The sequence below is a fragment of the Falco cherrug genome, chromosome 3 (assembly GCF_023634085.1).
Source record: "Falco cherrug isolate bFalChe1 chromosome 3, bFalChe1.pri, whole genome shotgun sequence".
NCBI classification, from domain to species: Eukaryota; Metazoa; Chordata; class Aves; order Falconiformes; family Falconidae; genus Falco; species Falco cherrug.
This window is the reverse complement of record NC_073699.1, coordinates 99,315,003-99,338,974: the sequence shown is the minus strand read 5'-3', so window position 1 is coordinate 99,338,974 and position 23,972 is coordinate 99,315,003. Positions and strand designations below refer to the sequence as shown.

The 23,972-nt window shown below is 37.0% G+C and overlaps 1 protein-coding gene across 3 annotated transcripts in view; it reads right to left on the bottom strand.

Annotated features, from left to right (window-relative positions):
* RANBP9 (RAN binding protein 9) overlaps positions 1-23,972 on the bottom strand; it is a 40,890-nt gene that overhangs the window by 6,608 nt on the left and 10,310 nt on the right. For all 3 annotated transcript variants that reach the window (XM_055705434.1, XM_055705432.1, XM_055705431.1), the window contains exons 3-9: positions 12,863-12,915; positions 10,676-10,843; positions 7,663-7,685; positions 5,594-5,778; positions 4,647-4,759; positions 3,224-3,332; positions 1,645-1,835 (exon numbers count right to left, since the gene is read on the bottom strand). In XM_055705434.1, coding sequence (XP_055561409.1) covers positions 1,645-1,835; positions 3,224-3,332; positions 4,647-4,759; positions 5,594-5,778; positions 7,663-7,685; positions 10,676-10,843; positions 12,863-12,915 — 842 coding nt within the window. The remainder of the gene's footprint in view (positions 1-1,644; positions 1,836-3,223; positions 3,333-4,646; positions 4,760-5,593; positions 5,779-7,662; positions 7,686-10,675; positions 10,844-12,862; positions 12,916-23,972) is intronic.

Genomic DNA, 23,972 nt, shown 5'->3' with positions numbered 1-23,972 from the left:
GTCAGGAAACGCTCGATTTGCCAAACAGATAAACCAACATACTCAGCCTCCGTATTTCAGGTATTTGAACCTTTAAGGCTTCTACATTGCAGAAGTTCAGCATCATTAACAAGTACCAACACACACCTGTGAAGGCTTTTCAGGTGTACCTAGCCATCAGTAACCCAGAAAACTGCATCAAGGTATAATATTTTTTTTTTAGAACTGATACACTGTTTCTGAAAGACCTGAAAATCTTTTCTAGGCCATTGTAATCTTTATGAATGGAAGCAGACACACATCTTACTCATTCCTAATCACATAATTCTCTCGATAAATACGCAGTAAAATTCAGTGCTGAAAATACATGTTGCTACACATAAATACAACCTCCCTCCCTCCCCCGTATAATTATTTTAATTGTTAATATTTGCTTTGCTAAATAAAATTACACCATGTTGTGAAATTATGATGTCTTGGCTAAAATCTCTTCTGACCCTTCTAAAACCCAATCGAGAAACTACTCTTTGAAGCAAACATGTAATTGCCAGTTCTGTCAAGCCCAAAAGCTGGAGCTCCCTAGTATCTTCTAAGTAAGAAAGAGGTCACAGGAAGGGTTTATTATAAACAAAACAGTTGTGGCCATTCAGGAAATCCCAAACCGCAATTCTAATAATACATTCATCAACTTGCTGATTAAGTGGTGCCTTTGCTTTCAAGATTAGGAAGTCTGAGGTACTTTCTGCAAGACATCCCACCTGCAGAACAGAAAACCCAAGCAGATCTCCACTCACACACGATAGCATTGCCTTGGCACAGAGGGAAGAAAGGTGAAGCCACTGCCTTTCCAGGGGCAGCAGGGGTGCCAGTGGCCTGGCTACACTGACTTCCTACTCAACCCCACCAAGAGAAATAAAAAGTCCCCAGTCAGCGCCAGTTTGGATTTAAGAATGAAACAAAAGTGAAAACTGACAGCCTCTACTACCTTCAGAATCTTGGGTTCAAAGATGACATGTTCACGTACCATTTTAACATGCCCAAGACCTTCCCTGCAGGGGTGCTTTGGAGGGTGCGGGAGTCTCCCCACAGGCATGGGGCAGCTCCGAAGGTTTCCCACCACCTCGACACTTCTCACAACTGTTTCAACCGCGCAGACTGAAATTTGGCTGCCAGCAGGAAGTCTTTTACCTAACCCCACCACCTAGCTCCTGGCATTTCCTACACAAAAGCAGCTGTTCCTACTACTCCATTAAACACCACAGGAGATTGATCGTATACACCACTTACTGGATTTAAACCATTTTGCCCAAGCCATATATTATAATTGAAAGGACAGAATTTTTTGTCAGAACCTTTCACCTCCCAGAAACAAGTATTTCTTTAGAAATCAGTGGCAAACTAATTTGCAAACCCTTAGTAAAACCAAGAGCACGTGCAAAAAAGGTTTGATTCTATTTATATACTCTCCCTTTCCCAGTGACTGAGAATCACATATTTTAATCATTAAAACTATACAAAGTATTCAGTATCAACTCTCCAGTGAAACAAATTGTCAGGCTGTGAGTATTTGTAAGGTCTCCCAATACTTAACTGAAAAAAAAAAAAAATCATCTGCACGGTGTGGTGGATCCAAATCTATGTACTCTATCTTCCACACCAACTTACCAGAAAAGTGTGTGCCGCTCCCTTTGCCTGTTGCCAAATTGTGAATATTCATTCCATGGCTGGGACTCATGCTAGGACTACTGAATGATCGTGGGCTAACAGGGTAACTGTCTTGAGATTTTGGACTGTGGCCTCCCAAACACCGCACTTCACTGTCCGTACCATTCACCATCTCTATAAACTGGCGCACCCTAAACAAAAGGCAAAAAAGTTAAGCTAATAAAACAATTTTCACATTTCAATTTACCAACGATTTAATTTTAGTGTTAAATATACAAAGAGTCTGACTCAACAAAATGCTGGATGTCAGTAACCCAATCATCAATAAGCTTTGGAGTATTCAGCCAAAAATACGCAATTACAAAATTTGTGAGGGAGGAGAACAGGAATATTGTCCTCTGAGGACAGACTTTGTCAATAAGTCTTCAAAGTTTAGAGAAGCTATATTTTCTTGGTTTAACTGTTTGGTTTTATTGGCAGGGGCAAGGTTATTTCTTGAGAAGGATATGTCGTTACGTTGTCACGTCTATCATTTCTCTCAAAGTAAATGAGAACAGAGTTTGACATTAAACGGTAACTTAACATTAAACATTTGCACTAGAAAACGGTCTGAAAAGCAAGCTCAGATACAAACCTTCCCTTTAGAGGCTGTTGCTCTTTGTCAATTTTATTTTAGATAAGGAGGTTTTACTATGGACTTTAAGGAAGCTGAGAACTACTGCTTTATGTTTTTAGGCTTAGATAGCCTCAATAGAGCAGGCAAAATTTAGAAAGACAGATTGAGAAAAAGATAACATACAGTTGACGTTATCGAGTGAAGTCTTTGATCAAAATGTTCTCATTTTGTGAATTCTGTGGTAAGTCTGCAGTACTATCACATGAATTCTGTTCAGCACTTGAACGTGACAGACTTCAAACACATTCCAAGTTACTTAACTGAACATGAAACTTAAAGTGCTTTGTTCTTACAGGAGATAACAGTTTTTTTTCCTGCATTCAAACACTACAACGTGATACAAAATTCTGGAAGATCAGCGCAGCTGGCAAGTAAAAATGCCAGAACGAAGGTGACTATTGTGTGCCTGGGAAGCCAAGAGATCTCTCTGGAATTATGGAATTTGCACAGTATTAGCCACAGGTTTCTAGTAAAGTGACATGGAGTGAAACAGCTCATTTAAACTGGTCTTTAAAGTCAGTCACCCATTTGGAGGAACAGACCAACTTATGCCAACAGGGCTCTTGACCATCTTGAATGTGATGATACTATAGCAGTTTACATTTTAAGTTTTACTTGACACCCAAACCGATTAAAATTTATTCAAAAAATTACAAAACTTAGTTCTAGAGAACAAGTCTACAGCAAGATGTGAATTATGCTGCAAAACAGGACCTCGATGACAAAACCTAGTTAAACATGTAGCAAATAATATAGCATAAAAAAAGTGCAGTATACACATTTTCTAAAAAACGCTGCTTAACTTTGTTTAAACTTCTGTGAAAGCTTTAAATGAGTAACTGTCTTGTCTCAGAAGGTACTGTGCCATCTATAAACACACATCTGTATAATTTGAAGACTCACTTTAATGCAAATAAGAGATTAGGATTTCTTTCTAGTAAACTTGGATACAACTGTTGTGTTGTTTCAATGGCTTCTCCCATTCTTCCTGCTAAAACCAATTTCTGAATTCCTGTTCACCAAAAAACAAATAAGAGATTAGGATTTTTTTCTAGTAAACTTGGATACAGCTGTTATGTTGTTTCAATGGGTTCTCCATTCATCCTGCCAAAACCAGTTTCTGAATTTCTGTTCACCAAAACCAACATCAGTTAAATGGACAGCTTACGGATTCATACATGTAAATTAACGATTAAAAGACACTGCAACCATCAATCAACAAGGTGTTTTCCTCTTAGAAAAAAATAGTGTAAAGAAAGATCATGCTTCCTTAAAATGTTCAATAGGAAAATTTAAGAACTGCACTCCACCTACATATATCTAAATGAGTACTCTGTATTTTTATTTATTGCCAGCATACAACTACTTTGTACTCAGATTGCACATTTAGAGCTAGCTTAAGATTGCAGACACTCTTCTGTGATTTGTCATTTTCACACCTTTATAAATAAGCACATACCAAACTATCGTCACCCAAGAACATCCAAATTGCATCCCACTCCCATAGGTTCAATTTGGACTAATAAAAAACAAAATTTAGTCTTTCTCACCTACAAGACATACTTCCAGTCAGGTTACAGTTGACTAAACCTTTCCACAACAGTCCCTGCTTTAATTGATGCTTCTGTTGCTGTAACCTGGCACAAGTCGCAAACAGCCTCACAGGTCTTACCGCACCAACAGAGAAATCGATCCAAATGAGAAACTGCCCAACGAACGGGCTATTTTTCAGCCAGAGCAGTTCCCCCATCTGGTACGGCATGCAGTCACACAAATGCTTGTGTTCACTGAGCAGGGATTTAAATGAACGGGGAAGGTGTTTTTAAATCAGGCTGCCAAACAGCACTGCCACAGCAAGTCAGAACTGAACTGCTGTTAGTTCTCCTTGTCCTCTTCCCCCTCACATCTGTTAAGCAGGAAAACTCAAATTTGATTTAACTTATAAAGCATTCCCTAATCTCTACCCCTTTTCACACTTAAGATAAAAAGTCTAAATGTTTGCCAAGACTAAGTTTTATATTCCTGTTTGTGACTGACCATTAGCTCTCACAAACACTCGTTTAGAGACATTACACACAGTTGTTTGAGACAGATCACAATTTTCCATTCAAGAGAAAGACAACAGGTAATGTACCACATTCTGCTACATCAAACAAGTTCCAAAGCGTTAACCCGCTGTTCATACGTGTGTAACTTTACATGACAGCAAAGAACCGTACTATGGAGTGGTCCTGAAAGGAAATTCTACAGTGATGCGTAAGATAAAGTTTTACGTAATATTTGTTTAAGGGAGGAAAAAAGGATGTAACGTGCTTTCCAGCCTTACTTTGTCTATTTTTAATGGAAGCTAATTCTTCTAGCACAGTCTGGTCTGTGGATCTGGCGAATGCCTCTGCTGTTGCACAGTATCCATGGTGAACTAAGTAAGATGATACCATTCTAAAAATAAACAAACACAAAACCCAGAAACATTCATTAAATACAGATAAAAAACCAAAACTTCTTGAGTGTAAAAACCCTTTTCTGAAAAAAATGTGACTGAATTAAAAGAAGTCTACTTGAAACTCAGAAATTTCTGTACAAGTCAGACAAAAGTAATTAAGAGGTAGTATCTTCTTCAAAACACTGCACAGAAAAAAGTTTAAAAGATGTGTCATTTTACGATTTTTTAATAAAATAATTAATAAATATTTCTTTATTTTATTTATTATAATAAAAATCATTAATCATCTAAAGGCAGGCTCAGTTAAAATATTACCTGCTAATTAAATTTCTTTTTTTTGCCCATTACATACACTGAAGTGAAAATTCTGCATGCTTTTTCTTTGTTTTCCCTGAAGAAATAAAAAATGCAAAGCCACAACCACTGTTTTTCCAACTGAGACACTAACAACCCACAACTTAACGTGGCATGCCGAAGGCTGAGAATGTGGAGGGAAATTTCCAGAGCCCAAAGTATTAAAACTGCCCACTACAACCACAGCAATTTTTCTAAACTCCCCAAACTACATTACATAGGTCAAATCAGAATGGAAGGCTTACGCTTATCATTATAAACTCTTAATTATTAATGGTGTATACAACTCTTCCCCAAACATCTATTCATGATCAATTTCATACATGTTTATCAAACCTGTTAACAAAATTATTTGTACCAGTTTTTAATACTATCTGTAACGTTTTGCATAAGACAACAGGTACAATGTTTTAAACATCTTTGAAACCATGCAATTGTTAACATTTTTTTAAAATGAACAATATTCAAAGTCTTACTTCTGAATCATTGTTTGCCACTCTCCTTCCCGATCTCCTATCGGAAATCTGTCAATCTGTGCTTGAATTTTGGTTCTCCATTCTCGCATATAGTCTTCAATATCAAATACAAATGGGTGTTGTCCAAAATTAGCATCCACAACCTCTCCTGGTGTTTGAAGCCCTACTGTAGGGTACAAGTTTGGCTGCAAGAAATTTTTTAATTATTTTTTCCTCTTATTCTAAATTCCCCGCTTTGTTTGTTTTTCCATCTCTGTAATAATATCCCCAATGCTACTAGTAGTGTGAAGAAGCAAATATCTCTGGATCATCTGTCCAGCTGTTAAAACAACTTCTACGATTCCAGCAATACAATGACTGATTAATTTTATTCCCAGTGGCCATATTTTTTTTATTTTGAATTAAGAAAGCCTTGCTGATAATTTTAGTAAAACTTTCTAAACTGTGCTAAAGTTTACAACTTTTGGTTTCAATTTCACAAAATATCAAATACCATTTTTTGAATTATTTTAAAGACCAGGATTAAAGTTTCTTTTAAAAAGAGAACAAAAATTAAACTTACAAAGTGGGCCATTTTCCTTTTGGGGTGAAATACTTAAAACATGGGTGAATCTTAGCAGTAAGAACTGACAGGATAGAGAACTCATTAGCCTCAAAGTCCAAGTGTAGCACCTAAAAAGAACTGTAACAGTGCATTGAAGTTCTCGTGAATTCCTGGACTTGTATCTAGAAAAAGATTTTTAAAGCCTTTATTGCTGTCTCAGTTTTATTTTCTGCTTAGAGATTAGGTCTCCATGCAAACTTGAAATATGCCAAATATGAGAAAAAACAAACTCTGCCTGGTGGGATTAAAGTAACTTTCTTAAATGCAACTAGCATCTCAGCAACGGCAGTGCAGTCAGTTGGGGTATAGTTGCTGGTTTTTCTTTACTTATAAATATACCTACATTGTATTTACACCGCAATCAATGGTGGTATGGCATGTTGGTCTACAGAACCACATGCTAATTAAGTCAAAGCTATCAGAAGTTACCAATATGCAGATTGGTAGGAACACTAAAGCCCAGCAAACCCACTGAAATTAAAGAAAAATACTCTGGTTGTTAAAACCATGCCCAAGCTGATCTTGCTCCCATTTCTACACACACCCACTTTTTTTTTTTTTTTTTTTTTTAAATAAACCTTGCTCATAGTCAAGAGGCTAGTCTAGACTAACCAAGAAAGCACAAATCTCAAATCTTTTAATGAGACCAAAAAGCCAGTGGCAGGGGCTGAGAGGCACCCCAGGCTACTGACTTCATTTTTCCTTAGTACCTTAGTATATTTATTATTCCTTAGTATAAATAAGATCTATTTATCTTAGTATCCTATTCCTTAGGAATCTTCATTTCCTTAATACGGCATCCTAAGGCCACTGCAAACGGAGCAGCTGCCAGATGGAAGTGCATCACACACAGCACCCTAACCAAAATAAATCAGAAACGAACAGATGAGAAAGAAACAAAGTAAGTGCAGCATCATGCCTGTACCAGTAGCACAGGGAACATATTCATAACAGTTTTAAAGGAAGTACAATGTAATTGACTGGACTTCAGGTATCTGCAGCTTTCTTTCAAAAAATTTGATATGTTTGATCTTACGGAGTGAACAATATAGAGAAAGATTTTGAAAATGAGGCATCAAGAATGAGTTATAGTGACCACGTCTGAAGTAGCCTGACACACGCACACACACGCACTGTGCTGAATACAGCTTATAGCCTGCATGTAAGGCCTGCATGTGTCAAATAAAGTATGTACTAACTACTTGTATGTATTATTTTCTGCTAAACTTCCATTAGAACTGCCTGTTAAAAAGCTGAAAAGGAAAACCCCTGTGAAGATCGGTGTAAAAACCAAAAACATTTTGCTTCAACTAAATCACTACTGAAATGAGGAGAAACATCTGATATTAAATAGGTTAAGAAGATTATCATTGCATTTCCAAGAAGCGTAAGGTAAATCCAAGTTACATGTGAAACTGCTGTTTATAACATAAAGGAAAGCTGTTCAAAAATGCACTTATCTTACCGGTAAATCTGTGAAAGCGATGCCTGTAACAAAAAGAAAATTAAGATTAATTTCCATAAGTATGGATTCTGGCCTCACTTTCTTAAGTGTATCATTGCATGTTCAGAAAACTCACCCAAACCATCTTAGAAATAAGCAGTGAAGTATCGTGACATCCACGATGTGCGTGAGTGATAAAAGTGCAATACTTGGCAAAAGTAACTGTCATTCAAAAGTACTCAACTGGCCCTCAGTTTTGGGGTGTAAGATTTAGAAACCTCAGAGATATGCAGATTAGAAACTACGAAAATCTTGGCTACAGATTAAAATTAAGAGGAAAAAAAAAAAAGAGTATCTGAAGATATTTTTTCACTTGCATGTCTCAATGCTGCAGCACCAGGATTCATTGGTGTGCCTTCTTGTTTGCTATTACTTTTCTTCATAAGTAGAATTATCCTTACACGAGCAGCACATGTCTATAATGTCCCAAACTAGTCTGGTAAATGTTTCCCTCTAATCCATGCCAGGGTGCTTTGGTTTTCAAACAGAACAGATTAATATCTCGTTATATAATTACAAGCATTCATCTACCCATAAGACCAGGGCAGTGATGTTGCTGTCTCAGGATTAGAGAAAAATCTGACCTCTTCCCTTCAGGAACTTTACGCAATATGGGTGGGGGGTGGGGATGAGCGTTCAGTTAAAAAAATAAGTATCAGGAAATCTCCTTCTGACACCCAAATGATAACAGTATTTCATAATTTCCTTTATTGTTGCAAGTATTCAGGTTTTTTCATGACTGCATAATGATTCAAATGCCCTTATGCCTTCAAACTCTTATTTATTTTGCATCACTGTCTTTTCAAATTTAAGATTAAAACAAAGCTTTTAATCTTTTGTCCTAAATTCCCCTGTTTTCCTTCTCAGTTTTCACCAAAATTTCAAATCTCAAGAGCATCTGGGATTCTTTACACCCATCTTTGATACAAAAGAAAGACAGAATGAATCTGTCTCCTCCAATCATATCTTAAAGCTATTGTTTTATTTATTACCTGTTTACATCCTAACTTTTTCTAAGCTATTACTACTTTCTCCGTTTGGCACATTTTTGACATCCAGCTCACCCTTTTCCAAAATAATCACGGCAGTAGGCAAGATGGATTTCACAATTGCGTAAATAATTGCTTAGCCCTTTTTGCAGCATCAAATCCCAGGCTAAGCCAGAGATTTCCAATACTCTAGACTGCATCTGTGGGCCTGAGAAAAAACATTAATCTCCTTCAAGTCATGATCGTACAGGAATTCTCGACAACTAGCAGCAACAACTACTTAGCAACACAGCCAAAATTTCTGATTTCTTCTTCCCCTAAACACAGAATCATTTTTCCTCTGTCAGAAATTCAAGCTAGCAAAGCCCACGACAGCAGAACAGCTGCCAGGTTTCCTTCTGAAATCCATAAAGTGTTTGTCAGACTCTGTCTATGACAGATGACATTTTACTAGCCTCTTGTCACCTGTGCCATTCTGTTCTCTTTGAACAGATTTTAATCACTTGGAGTGTTGTTTCAACAGTCAGACTAATCCAGTCTGCTTGAAGACTTCCACTGAAAGAGCAAGTTCTGCTCCTCCCTTCTTAGCTCTTCCATGCACGTGATAAGGGTAGTCAGAAAAACAGTGTCTGTTTAGTGGCTCATCAATCTGATCCACCTTACCTGCAGGCACACTGTTACTAGTTCCCAAAAAGGGAGTAAGACTACCCTTCTCAGCTTTAACCCTGTTAAAGATTTGGGTAAACACAACCTGAGCCTGTTATCTTCCATTCTGACATGTTAACCTGAAACAGGGCCAAAATAAATAACTATGCAGTGTGTGGTTCAAGCGTCCCACTGCCATAGCTGTCAAGGTATTAAGTCCAGGTATATAGACTCACACAATTCAGAAGTAACATCAGGGGATGATAGACCAGAATCACAGAAATGATTACTTGGAATCGACCTCTGGAGGCACCTAAGCCCTGCTCTGAGTAGAGGCAGGAAAACTCCAAAGTTAGATGTTTGCTCAGCGCCTGAGCAAACAGGCAGTCTTGTTCTGAGAGAAAAGGAGAATTTAAACCATGTCCTTCCCCTTAGTACCTTCCAAACCTTCCTCATTTTTGGCAATATGAGAAAACAGAACAGTGACTTCAAGAGTCCCTATCTCAACAACCTCTTATTTCATTTCAAGATAGTATCTCTTCTTATCACATTTCCACCCATGACAAAAACCTAATTTCTTCCTTCTGAGCTTCATCCCTTAAAACTCCTACTCCCCTAAGCACAATTCCAAGATCTCTTCCCAGGCCTTTGCTCTCCTTAATGCAGGAAATAGGTTTTTCCTCTTCTTTTGTTACACTCTGTATGTTTGCTCATTAAATTTCACTGAATAACTGAATTATTATATATACTGTATAAAGAATTTTAACTCTACTCCCTCTCCTGACTTCTTCAAAATCAAAAATTGTCTTGCAGCATTGCATAATACTAAAATTTACCACAAGAATTTAATGGACTTAATTTTAGCACAATTTATATAATGCATGGCTTTAGCCCAACACTGCATGACTCCAGACTGGGAATCCAAAATACACTGTTCTCCAACACGTTCAAAATAACACCCATCCAATGTAAGGTTTCAGTGAAGGCTAGGTATCCCCCTATACAGCAGCAATGAATTTTAGCTATATCCGTTCTGCAGTTCTGCAATTCTCTTATTGTCTATTACCTTCTAAACATCAGGTATTATTTGTGGATTTAGTAGTGGAGTTCATAAAGGCAGGTCCTGTGGAATGAGATGCTCAACAAATCCTTCCAAACTCACAAGGCGTGTTAGTGCAAACGGAACACAAGTTATCCTTCCCAACTCTTTAATGAATTCATACATAGATTATGAGACTATCAGAAGAACTATTCACTTTGCTCCTGACACGATGAGAGTTTCATATTTACAACAGACTTACAGACATAATGTTACCATGAAAGACAACGTTTCTCCATACCCAAGCTGTGTCCATTCTTTGTGTAGAAGCAGGTATTATTAATGAGGTTGACACAACAACCGATGACATCACCCGTAGTAAACGTTGGGCCGTAGGGTTGTCCAGTTCCAGAGGAACAGAATGAATGTCCATCATCTCCATGGTAACCATATGAATGTTTATCCCAACCTAGAGACAAAAGCATTTGCAATTTATTTGTTTCCTTTATTATGAAATAATGGAAAGACTAGGCAAAGTTAGAATATTCTAACCAGGTTAACACAGTTAATTACTGCCCTCAGCTTTCTGCTTTCTAACATATCTAACAAATCTGTTTCATTTTAAAAAACGACAACTTCTTTATCAAAATGGCTGAACAGGTAATTCCATTTGTAGCACATAACAGGTACTGCAATTTCAGATAACACATTTTTCTCTTTAAGTGAACATACAAAATTATCAACACCAAAAAAATAATCAGCTACGATGCTGAAATCTGAAAAGCTATATGCAGATCTGATATGTCCCAACAAAGCAAGTGATGATTCTGTATTCTCCCTTTCATCTTGCAAAACTATTGCTACCATATGTCATAATCAAATTCTTCCTGGCTAAAACCCAAACATGCATCTCTGGGGAAACACATTTCTACTCCTGATTATTCTCAATGACTATTCAGCAGCAAGCAGTCTCTGCATAATAGCAGAAGCTCAAGACTTCAGTGTCACTAGCTTTGCTGCCCCTAAAAATTTAAAACAAAAAAGACAGGAAAAAATTATCAATAAAGGTGAAAGTCACAGCCAGTAGGCATGTCATTATGTATGCAAATATGGTGCTAATTTTGCAGGTGAAGAAGCTGCAGAACCAGTTAAGAAGCTTCGTATCATTACACTAATCAATGAGATTCATAGCAAGCAATTTTAGTCTGGGCTCATTTAAGAATATCTGTCCACACTGCAATTCAGTATTACACAAAAACACATAGAAAAGGGAGTATACCTTCAGGCACAACAAAACCTTCTTAACAGATCTATTAAATTCCTATACAAAATAATATAAAGCACAATCTTTAACAAAAATAGCCAGTTGTCATATATATACACACACATTCTGACTAGGAATTTATACTGGTAACTCAAATTATTTTTAAAGAGTAAAAGGTTGTGGGTTTATTCTTCTTCTGTCAAACTGCTGCCTAACAAGTTAATTTGAAAGTATTTTCCATACTTAAGCCCTTAATCTGTATGATCAGTAGCTTCAGCTGGCACCACACTAAGCATCTCTCAGTAAACACCCCAATTTACTGCAGTTACATTGATTAGTAGTATCTTTGATAATTATTTGCAATGCATCCTAAATCATAGTCATAATAAACTTAATGCCACCCACTAATAATGCATCAGCCTTCACTGGGCTCACAGTCTTAACTGGGATCTTAACCATCCCAAGGATCTCCACCAGAATATTTGGGCAAGCAAATAACAATGCAAAGAGAACACAAATACTCTAGGACAAATTCAACGTGATTTTATATTTGACTAATATCAACAATTAAAAATACATCAGTTGGGAGGTTTTTTTGTTGTTTTGTTTGTTTGCTTACATATTTAAATATCTATTTAGAAAACCAACATGTACAAATGTGCAAGCATTTATTATACAGAAATACTACAGATAATTGGTAACAAGACAGCATCCCTGACCATGCAGGTCAATGAAACAGTCAAAACTTAAAACTATGCTACATAGTTACTACCATGTAGTAGTAAGTTTTTAACTTACTAGTAAGTTTGGAAAGGTATGGAAACTGACAGCAGGAGAGCTCACGTCATGTTTGACAGAAAAGTCTTTATCATACTAGTCTTTATCATAGTAGTTCATCTTTATTGCTAGAAATTCAGTTTACAGCACAAGGTAATCTATAGATTTATCAGGTCACATGATGAAAACATCAACATTTATTTGTTTGCTAAAAGGTACCTGCATAATGTTACAAATAACACTAAGAGTTGAGGGAAGTAGTACTGGAGCACGTGTACAGTAAAAGCTAAACTTTTTAGCTGCAAGTTTTACATAACTCAGATAACAGATAACCTGGGTTGTACACAGGTGTCACTCTGTTGCTTACCAGAACCTTCCCATCAATGTCAAGCATATTTTAAGAAACACGTAACTAACTTATCAAACATAAAAAATAGTGAAACATACCTGGTAGTCTGTTCATGTTCACACCCTGTGCCGAAAGCCCAATTCCCATGTAACTGTGCAAATGAAAGAACAAAAGAAATTTATCTGCCTCTTATAAAAATATATATATATGTGGGATATTGCCAAGAAACACTGTGCTAATTAATTATATACCAATTAAGCTTCTGAGGGTGGCATTTAATAGTGGCATAACAGCAAGGAAGCTGAAAAGCAATTCCTAGCATATATGGTTTAATATAGACAGATTCTGTCCCTGCAGGAGGTAAGGGCAGCTCCTCTCTTAGGCATCCTGGGTTATCAATGGAGAATATTCATATTAGCCATAAAGTTTAAAGCATGAATAAAGAAAACCAAAGGCCATGCCTTATTTTGAAAGTAGTGGTAAAGCTATACACATACCAATTCCATCATCTTCAACACACCTAATCATGTTTTGCAGACTATCTGGAACAAGTAATTTTACAAAACACATGCAAAACTATACATTATTTCTGCAGCAAAATGTATCCTCACACAGCACTTATGAAAAGATCACGTTAAAACATTAAGGGGCTGGATGACAGAGCAGAATGCTATCTTGAGAAATTTACCAGCAACGTTACTTAGCTGTTGACAATCTGTTGGCAAACTGAAGAGGGAAAATACTTTTAGTATACTAAAAGTCTAAATAAGTTATGACTAGGTCAATAAACTCCAAAAGTATGCCTTACAAATGGTAGTTTTAATAAAGTCAGTGTCCAGTAAGTTGTTAACAATTTAATAGCAAATAACAGAGCACTAAAATGAATAATCACTCCACCCCCACCCAAATCACACTACTTGAAGTCTGTGAAGTCAATTTTGCTTCTGTTTCTTAATCAAAGGTCATTTCATGACCAAGACAACAGAAATCGAAAAAGCAAAAGAGCATAAAGAAAAGCTTGGCTTTTCCCCTGCCCAAAATAAGCCAAACCCCCTTCATCAACTGAAAAAAGCATCCAAAAATCACCTAAACCTAACATTTCCTGGTTTATCAAAACATTCATTTTGACACTAGTTCAAATTAGTTAACAAACTTGTCATGGCATAATAAAATTATGAAAAAAACAACACATTCACCCGTGCCAATTTGAAAATAGTTTAAGTCAACAAACACTACCTTAGTATTCCCATCTCATAAAATGTGATTTTTAAGCAACTATTATACTAGGAAATACAGATTAATCTGCTATTTTAAATAAATTTCACATGGAAGGAAACTGAGCAGCAAATCTCCGAAATTATATGCTTGTGTACTTACTGAGTTTTGTGCTTTTTCTATTTATCACTTCCAACAGTTACCTTAGCTGCCTCTATGTTTGATATTTACAAAGCCCTCCTCTGATAATTTCTAATGTATGACACCATCTTCCTCTCCCTCCAACATACCAGCATGAAATGGAACCTCAGAACCATATAGGCAAGATACATTTAGACATAATGAATAGCCGAAACGAGGGGCAACAAACAAAAGGATTAGTCTTTGCTGTATTGCTGACTACCGAGGCATTACTGCAGTAGCACTCAACGAAACAATTGCAAATGAAAGCAACAAGTGGAAACCCCTTGATTTTGTCTTAAATAATAAAGGCAGAATTATTATTAGCATGGTCTGGAGTTTGATGCATGAAGGATTCTCATGTAAAAACTGAAAAACTGCTTTTATAAAGTCTCCTGTTAAGGAAAATATATTAAAGAAAGGAAATTTATTTTTAAAAATAATTTTAGATAACTTAAAGAACTCTGACTGAAAAAGCCTTTCTATGTGAGTCATATTAAAAAATCCTTTCATCCCAATCAAAGTTGCATTTCAGTATTCTTGCAGAAACACAATTAAGGTTACACAAAAATGTAAAATGCTAGATAGAAAATCATCATCTAGATAACATCTGGGTACCACCTTTATTCTTCCTCCCTTAGATACTGTATCTTCCAAGCCTCCCCTTTAACTCAGTAACAACAGTGAACACAGACCCACTGTATGTAATACAGCTGGGAACAAGGATTCTTTACCCACTGGCAACAAGTAGAAGGCACTACGCACCGACACCATCTCTCACCAACAACAAATGTTCAGCAGTATATATTTTTTCCCTGGGATTCACTTACAACTACTTGGAATGTTAACACCATTTCATCAAGGAGACTTAGTACTACTAGAAACTCAAGTAAAATTAGACAAAAATAGGTATTCACTATAGGTATCTTTCAAAAGGAAAAAATGTCTACAATTTATGGTTAGGAAGTGAGTAAAATTAAAGGCTCAACAATTAAGCTAATTTATTATTTGTTATAGTTGATGGATAACTCATCTCATCTTCAGCTCTATACAGTACACTATAAAATGAGGGGGGAAACAGTACCATGAGAGACAGGCTTTAGATGCTCTAAAATTCATAGACAGGAGTTGTATTTACGCCAGACCACTACATGTAACTTTTTTCTTTTCCTGGCACCTATAAGCTTCATAGGCTTCAAAAGACTTTTTTGTTTGTTTTTTAAAGAAGCTTTGCCCATATTCAGGTTCAGAGTCATTGTCTGCAAAAAGCCTTGCTTCAATGGGAAGAATGACATAAACTGCCCTCCTGCCTGCTTCCTTAAGGTTCACATATCACGTGTCTCAGAATCAGGAGAACAGTGGCAGAGCTATGTATTTCAGTTTTCCCCTCTTAGCCCACAATAAAAAAGCAGGGAGGCACAGCAATCACCCATGCTAGCACCCGGGTGCAACACAGGTCCAGGCTGCCCTCAGTCCGTTCGTGATGCATTTCCTGCTGTCCTGCCACACAAATGGGTTTGGTCTAGGAGATAGCCACAGACGGGAGGACCAGGCCCACTCAGACTATGCCATGCTGTAACAGGGGCCTAGGGAAACACAGCTGTCAACGCCAGCAAGCAGCACGCTCACGCCTACACGTAGCCCCTTCCAAAAACGGCTGTGACACAGCACGGTTTAAGAGACCGGAGAGGGTGAATAACGGTGTGGTTCTGAAGCCACCCCCCTCACCACTTCCATGGGTAGCTAGGAACAGTGCCTCCACCTCAGCCCCCCACCCATAAACATCCCCAGCTGCTGTGGGGGGAGGATCACTTACCAGACAGAAGGAAGTGGCCTGGGACCCTTTTCACTAAAAATCCCCTCTCTGTGGGTATTTTGGTCCCACCGGTTACTACTCATCACCTCACTAAAGTGCTCAAGTCTTACAGGAGCTCCAAAGATTACAAACATGTAAACTCGCTCATGGAATACATGAAATTAACCCATGAGAGACTGAAATAAGAAACTATGGTTGAAAACTGATTTAAAGTGCAGCCAAATTAGTATTACAGACAAAGAAAGCAACAGCATCTTACATACCCTTGATTTTAATTTCAAATTGAATTCATTCTTATCCCAGTTCATTAAAGACATAGGTTACCATTTTAATGTTTGGCTTATCTTTTAGTTTACAGTTCACAACTGCAAGCTATGTCAGACTTTTTAGGAATACTACAAAAGTACAGAGTTTAAAATTTGCTGAAGATTCAACTTTTTGACACAAAACTAAAGTCAAGTCCATGTCTAAAATACAGGCACAATGGTACCTATATTTTTCCATTAACAGACTGAGAAGCCTAGGCTTCTCTGCAGTGAAATGTATAAACAGCAGCAAGCTCAGAATAACTATTTTCTCCTCAAGTATCTTTCCAGTCAAAGAGCTAAATACACATTTTTTGCTGGAGCCCGAAGTTTCTACTTGGCTGCCTGAATAGACTAAATGTGAGAAATAAAAAAACCAGAACTAAATAGAAGGAAAAAATAGCAGTAAGACATGGTACAGAACCGGAGACTGCTAAAACATAAGGAAAAAGAAAAAAACCCTGAAGTTCCTATAAAAGATTCAAATAAAAATCAGAATTGTGTAACTGTTCCTTTAGATCTCTTAGCCACTGCATTGAAGGTATGTGGAAGATCTTTCAATATGGAAGCTGAAAATAACCAGAACTCAGGTTAATTACATCCTATGCCACCCATTCCATAAAGAGGAATATAGAATCTCAAAAACTATACTAAATCACAGGTACCTCTGAATGCTTACTAGTGGCTAAAGATAAATTTAAGTACTAAATAACCACTTCTCTAGTTAAAAATAAAAACCAACAAATATTCCATTATGTAATTGTAAAGACAAGTAAAAAAATTAGCCTTTAAGTAACAAAAAAACCTCAACCCAACCAACATAATAGCCTCCCTACGACAGAGATTTCATTAGCAACCTGCTATCTGCAGAGTGCCAAATTCCTTCTGATTTTCACTGTGCCTACATGTTCTATTAAAGACAGTTTAACCTGGGGACCTGCTACATCATGCTTCAAAATCCAAGCTCTTTTGGTAATGATGCAAGTAAATAACCTGGTATCTTATCACCTACATGCTATACACTTAAAGAAAATAACTTCAACCACATGGTGTTAAAACCTAAGTTACCATAATGTCTGTAAGGAGCCTAAGTCCAAGCACTAACAGATATTTACACCCATAAATAAGGCAACTGAAAACATCCTAATGTTTCAAATTGACTATTAAGAAAAGTAGAATTAACACTGAAAAAAGGCGTACACAACAGGTGGTTTGTTTTACTATCAAGTTTGTAGCTTAGAAAAGTAGGAAAAACTGCAACACTGTAAGAATTTTAAGACTAATTGATTTTCTAAAATGGCCTTCACAACTGACCTGGAAGGACATAAAAAGTCTGAATAATGTTCTCCTACAGTTTTCTGCACTGTCTTCACTGATGCTCTACTGTAAGGTCAGAAATACAGCACAATAAAAAGGTATCTAAATTTCATCTTTGATATAATTACTCTGCATTAAAATTTTGTAGGAATATGCTAATCCAAGATCCTTATTGTCTGCACAATCACAATAAGAAATGAGCTGTTAAATTTTTCTCTATTTAAGTGTTTCAAAATATGCCATAGACAGTTTGAGTCTTTCATTTCAAATTGAAAACAAGTTTAATTTTATGGAATGTTTCCAAGGAAACAGTACTTTGAACACGATAAACCCAGGTTTCAGATTAATCCAGTTCTACATAGAGAGGAAAAACAAAACAAAGTCAGGCACTCATCTTGCATAGTGCTTGAAACTGTTATTTCTGTAACATTTTCCTTGTGATTCCTGTAACGTTTCTATAAAGATTCCCATTTACTGACATCCCTCTCGCTTTCTGAGGTTGCACAATTTAATCTTGTGACACTCCTGCCTAAGCACTAAAGCCTTTTTTTGGATCATACTGTCAGAACAGTTGCATAGACAATAAGATAACTTAAGTCCAGGCTACAGTAAGATTATCATCTATAAGCTGTATGTCAATGAACCTCATAAGAAGGAAGCAACTGAAAAAATTCTGCAAGAGGCAAGGACCAAGAAATTAAATACATTCTCTTGATTTTCTTTTAACATCAGAAATCTTGATTTCTAGAAAACATCAACAGAGAAATAAAACTCTCTTGTTCCAGTTCCACATACTTCTGACCAGTTAAACACAAACCTCAAGTAATTCTCATTTAGTTGCTGTTAGTTTCTGTCAAATGCCTGGTCTCCCACACTCCGGTAAAAAAAATGAAGCACTGCTACAGTTCAAGGAAAAATACACTTGCTGATTCACGATCCAATCTCTTCTTGCAGCTGCTGCTATTCCAATGAAGACACCAATGCAAGAAAGCTACTTCACTTAACCAGATTCTACTCTGCACACAAGTATTCTGCTAATAAAGCCCCAAGACATACTTGTATGTAAACAGAAACTGAGTGAAGTTTGCATGTTGTGGTAACAGATGCCTGTTATTGTAACAACTGCTGAGGACATATCAAAACTGTAAAAATAGGTCTTAAGAGACTGCATAAAGTTTTTGTATTAGAATAGCAGTGTGCAAAGACAAAACAGCCACTGACAATGTTCTACATTTTGTTTATTGGTTCGCATTTTTGTTGCGAAGAAGAAAATGGGTATACTGGATGCTAAAGGAAAAGCCAACTTACTGCAACAGAATTTGCAATAAAAAAAGTAGGTTTCTTTTTAAAGAGTTACACATACATACTTTAGAAGACAACACAGCATTTTTATTCCACAAGCATCATTCAAATGCAGTAAAAGAGCTCAGGCTTAACCATAGGCATGGGTGTCATAAAAATGCAAACTTAATTCTCATGATATTTTTGTTTTGGATAGTTTTTCCTTTTTTATTTCTTCACCCATTTCATCACTTACACAACACCTAATACAAGATACTGCCAAAACAACAGATGACCAATTGTATAGCCAGTGTTAAAACCAGCCATAACCTAACAGGTGTCTAGAGCCTTATTAACACTGCTCTACCAAGAAGCATACTGATTACTTACGTGAGCTGCCGTAGTAACATTTTAGTGCCATACATTTAGCAGAACTTACACATGGAATATAAAGCATGCCCATGAAGATCTGCATCAGTACAACCGCACCACAGACTAAACAACCGTGCTCAGAAGTGTAAACTAAGTATTATCTCCTAGCAGACTAAAGCCTTTCTAAACTTAGTTTTCATATTTTCTTGTAGATAGCTTACCACTTCCAATTCTTGCTTTCATTCTTCTTTTAAAAAAAATAGCAGTGCACATCCACTTAGAGGATTTTGCATTTTAAGCATACATCTTCCTTAGCTGTTCTGAACACACTAAAGGCTATCTAGAAGTAAATGGCATTACTACCATTTGCCCATTGCTAGTAATTGTATTTACAAATCAATGAATAAGATAAAGAATGGACAGAAATTCAAGACACCAAGGATAAAGGCATTTTCCCCAGGAAGGAAACAGACAAGAAGTCTCTCCTGGTGACAGATTTAAAAAGAAAACAAAAAGCTTTATTTAAATCAAAATTAAGTGGGCATAAACTGGTACCATGACCAAAAGTAGCATTCCCACCCTCCTGAGGCCAGATACTCATTTCTGCCCTAAGTTCTTTTGCTGCCATAGCTACCCATGAAGCGATACAAAACCAGCTGTACTGGGGAACAATCCAGGCTGAAAACTCACTCACTCCTGAGGTCAACTTTTGGAGAACGAGGTAGTCAGGTTTACCGTGAAGCTGACATAAGCAGTCACAAACTGGGACAAAGGATGTGAACATATTGAGTGTTCAGAGACTGGTTCTTCTCATGGCCAAATCACCACAAAGTCTTCAAACTACAGTTCAGAGTAAGAATCACAAACATTCAAAAACCAGTGCCCTGACTGGAAATGAAGAGATACATTACAAGAATCAACAAGCCTAAGACTGAAATTGATGTAGAAATGGGTGATCACTCAGTAAATCATATACACATAAGCTGTTTATAACACGAAATAATGGAAGGTAGTTTGCTTCTAGCCCCCAGTAAAGTGGAACCAGGAGTATGCTTATGCCCAGTATGAAATGCCAAAGAGTACATACAACCTAAGGCTACAGCAAAGCTCACAGCCTCAACCAAGAGATATTACAGAGCACAAAGCTATCAGACTTGTAGTTTACACACACTGTGACAACATCATGTAAGTGTCTTTAGTTGTCTGAAAGAGGGAAACGTTGAATGGTACCTGAAATATTAACTGTGGGGCTATAAGGCAGATGCATTACCACTTCACACAAAGCCAGAGGACCTAGCTATGTAGACCAGCACAACTGAACTGAGCAAAAAGCAGCATGAGAAGACTGAAATAAAGATTTGAGAGAGACTAGGAAAAGTCTCATTTAGTACACTTACCTAGCTAAGAGAATGGCCACCATGGTGGTCATTTTTGGGAAGGCAGGGTACAGTATAGTATTGTAACAAATTTAGAGACTAAGGCTTATATCTCCAAATCACAGTAACAGGTCCATAGGATGTAGCACACCCTTGTTCATTCCCATTCCTAGACCACCACTGTAGTTTGCTTTAATTTAGCTCCTATTCTAGAGATTTGGATGAAACTAAAAATAGAGTTGTATGCACAAGGCAATGCCATGCCTAACTCACTCCCTTGAATCTGTATTAAGAAATTACAGAACAAAACCCACGTACACTACTTCTGGTTCTTCGATAGATCAATTAAAAGTGAGGGCTGCATTAAGAGCTTACAAAGGTTTAATTTAAAGCTAAAACTATGTTTAGCTTCCCCAACTACATCAGAATTTTTGACAGTACTTCTGCAATACTTTGCATTAACTGACACATATATGTATTTATTTATTTTTAAATTAACTGGAGATTTCAATAGAGATGCAGATATCATTTACTCCAGTTAACACTCTCCTTCCTACCAGGCTTTCTAACCATCACCTTGGTACTGTTCCCCACACTTACACCCATTACTCATCTACCGTGATCTCAAATCACTCACATCACTGTCCACAATGTTCCACATAAAGCCAAAAAAAGCAAAACAAAAATACTATAAAAGCAGAATGTAAATACATAGAGGCCCTCAGATTGCAAAAGGAGACATGATATTAAGGGAAACTGAAGAAATAAAAAACAACAGAATTATTTACAGAGCAATATGACAGCCGGTTAGCACTTTTAACAAGAATTTTTAAATATTTAAGATAATTATTTCAAATATCTGTACTTTAGCAGTGCACAAAAGATCTTGGGACTCTTCATTGCCAAGCACTGTACAAATACTAAGGCAGTTTTTGTCTGAATGATACTTCAACCTTATTACTTTTATTAACTTTAATTCACACTTCCCTTTTTCTCATCTGTTACCACCAGCTGCTGCACAGCCCTATCACCCCTCAATGAGGTATCAAATACCAACTTCACTGTTTATCTGCTCTGCAACACCAACCTCCACACCCATTCCTTACTTCACAGTAAGCCTGGTTTTGTGCTTTCTCCAATGTGTCCATAATGCCTAGAAGTTGATCATCATGAACATCTGCAAAACTAATGTATATTATGCACCTTCAGATTCCTACTCAACTGTTACTCCCCAAATATGTAAAAACGTAATGACCTAGGTTATTAGTGTGACAAAACCAATGCTGTTCTTGCACACAGATGGCTACAACAAGCCATACGGCAAGCTATGCCATATCCATGCCCTATACTATAAAAAAGCTGTGCTCCTTCAGAGGGGGAGAATAATCTTTGTGACTGCCCAGCAACTTTGAGATACACCAAGATCATATTCCAGGAGCAGTGCCATCAAGTGCTACAGCAGCACAAAAAAGTTAAATCTCCTAAACTAGGTCTTTAGTGAAGAGTTTTGATGATTTGAGGCAAGTCATGCTACATAGACCACACAAGCAAGAATGCTGTTATACTTGCCCATGTAACACAGTACATGGACTAAATACTTTAAGCTGAGTTTACCAGAAATAAAAAAATATGTAAGTAGTAAAGGCTACTATCAAAGGGAACTCCAAACACCATTAAATTATCCATTGACATTTATGAAAGTTGAAAGCTGTACTTCAGCTTGCAGACAGTTATCTGAGTTGCCTCGGGTAGTCCAAGATTTATTTTAAACAGTACTGTAAAATACAGCTGTAGTGCTTCTGCAGCTAGGCTCATGCCTTGAGAATAGATGCTTTTGCAACAGTAAGCAATTTTAACTAATTGACACTATTAGTTACATGCTGGTCCTCTACAGTTTTCCTGAACTCTGTTCCTATTGCCAGATGCTAAGAAGAAAAAAAAAAAAATGGTAAAAATATACTTGGAGCAAGCCAGGTGAAATGCAACAGGCAGTGAGAAAGAACTAATAAACCCTATCAGACACAAACTGGTTTCTATAGACCTACTTGTCTATGTCTGCATTAAACTCCCCAGTTTACTTACTACAGAAACATTTTCTTAGTTAGAACACAGTGTAACATGAACTGCAAGAGATTCACACAGTATCTAGTCAAAGACCTCTCGGACCTGAAAACAGGATCTAGAGATAGACACATTATATCCAGCAAGGCTCCACAAGTCATCCCCTGCTCTTTAGCAGCTAGGCCAGATTTGGCTTTGGCTCTGTGCACAGTATTCCCCAGCATCCATACTAGCTTATGCAATGAAAAAAGTCAACACTTCAGCTCATTATGCAGCTAATGTTTTATAAAGTGACACTAAGAAAAGGTCGCAAGGCTGAAACAAGGACAAGGAAGTATGTATTATCATTAAGTGAAAAAAGTACCCCTCCATTTTTTTAAAGCAATCTCAGCAAACAACTTCACAAGTCTTAGTTACATACACCTCACAAATAACCATTTAAATGACAAAACCTTGAAACACGTTACTCAAAGGTGTTTTCTACTTTTGTAGGATTGCCCTGAGTGGCCTACTGAATTAGAAATTACTAAAAAGCAACACAAAGAGGTCTAAGGTAAAACGTTAGAGGAGCTATGTAAAATGACACCCATGGACACTTTTTGAAATCCATCACTTCAAAAAAAACTAGCTTCCAAACTAAGCAGACAAAAATACATTTCAGGAAGAGACATGTGCATCACTAGCAAACCACAGTAAGAATCTTTCCCTGACAGCAGCAGGGCAATTTTTAAAAAATGTTTCAGGAATTAAAAAAACCCACAAAACATGTTCCTAAAATCAATAGTAAAACATTACTTGAAACACTAATTTCTATTGTCTTGATTTTAAAATAATGAGGTCTTCATAGTGTGCCAGAAGCAACTACAGACGTAAGCTTTTCATAGCAAAGAAATCTCCCAGAGATAATTTTTGGAAACAGAGCCGATAAACTCATAAATGCCCCTACAAGGCAGCAGCAGTACTGAGAAGCTATTCTTTCAAAGTTTCTCTGTAATACTATAAGCAAAACAAAAAGTTTGTAATACTTCTGACTTACAGAGGGCTTACAGAACACTGGGAGAATGAAAGAAACAAACAGCAGCAAGACAGACAAAGGAAAAACAAAGGTACTGAACTTCATCCAAAGAGCTACAACATAGCTCTTTTCTCTCGAGATTTATGTTCACTACAGGACATAAGTATCTGCAACGTGCCTGTACAGTACCTAGGACAAGGACATTCAATCCTGACTAGAACCCTAAAGTAGAACCGCAGTATATACTACAGCATATTTGAAAGAAATATG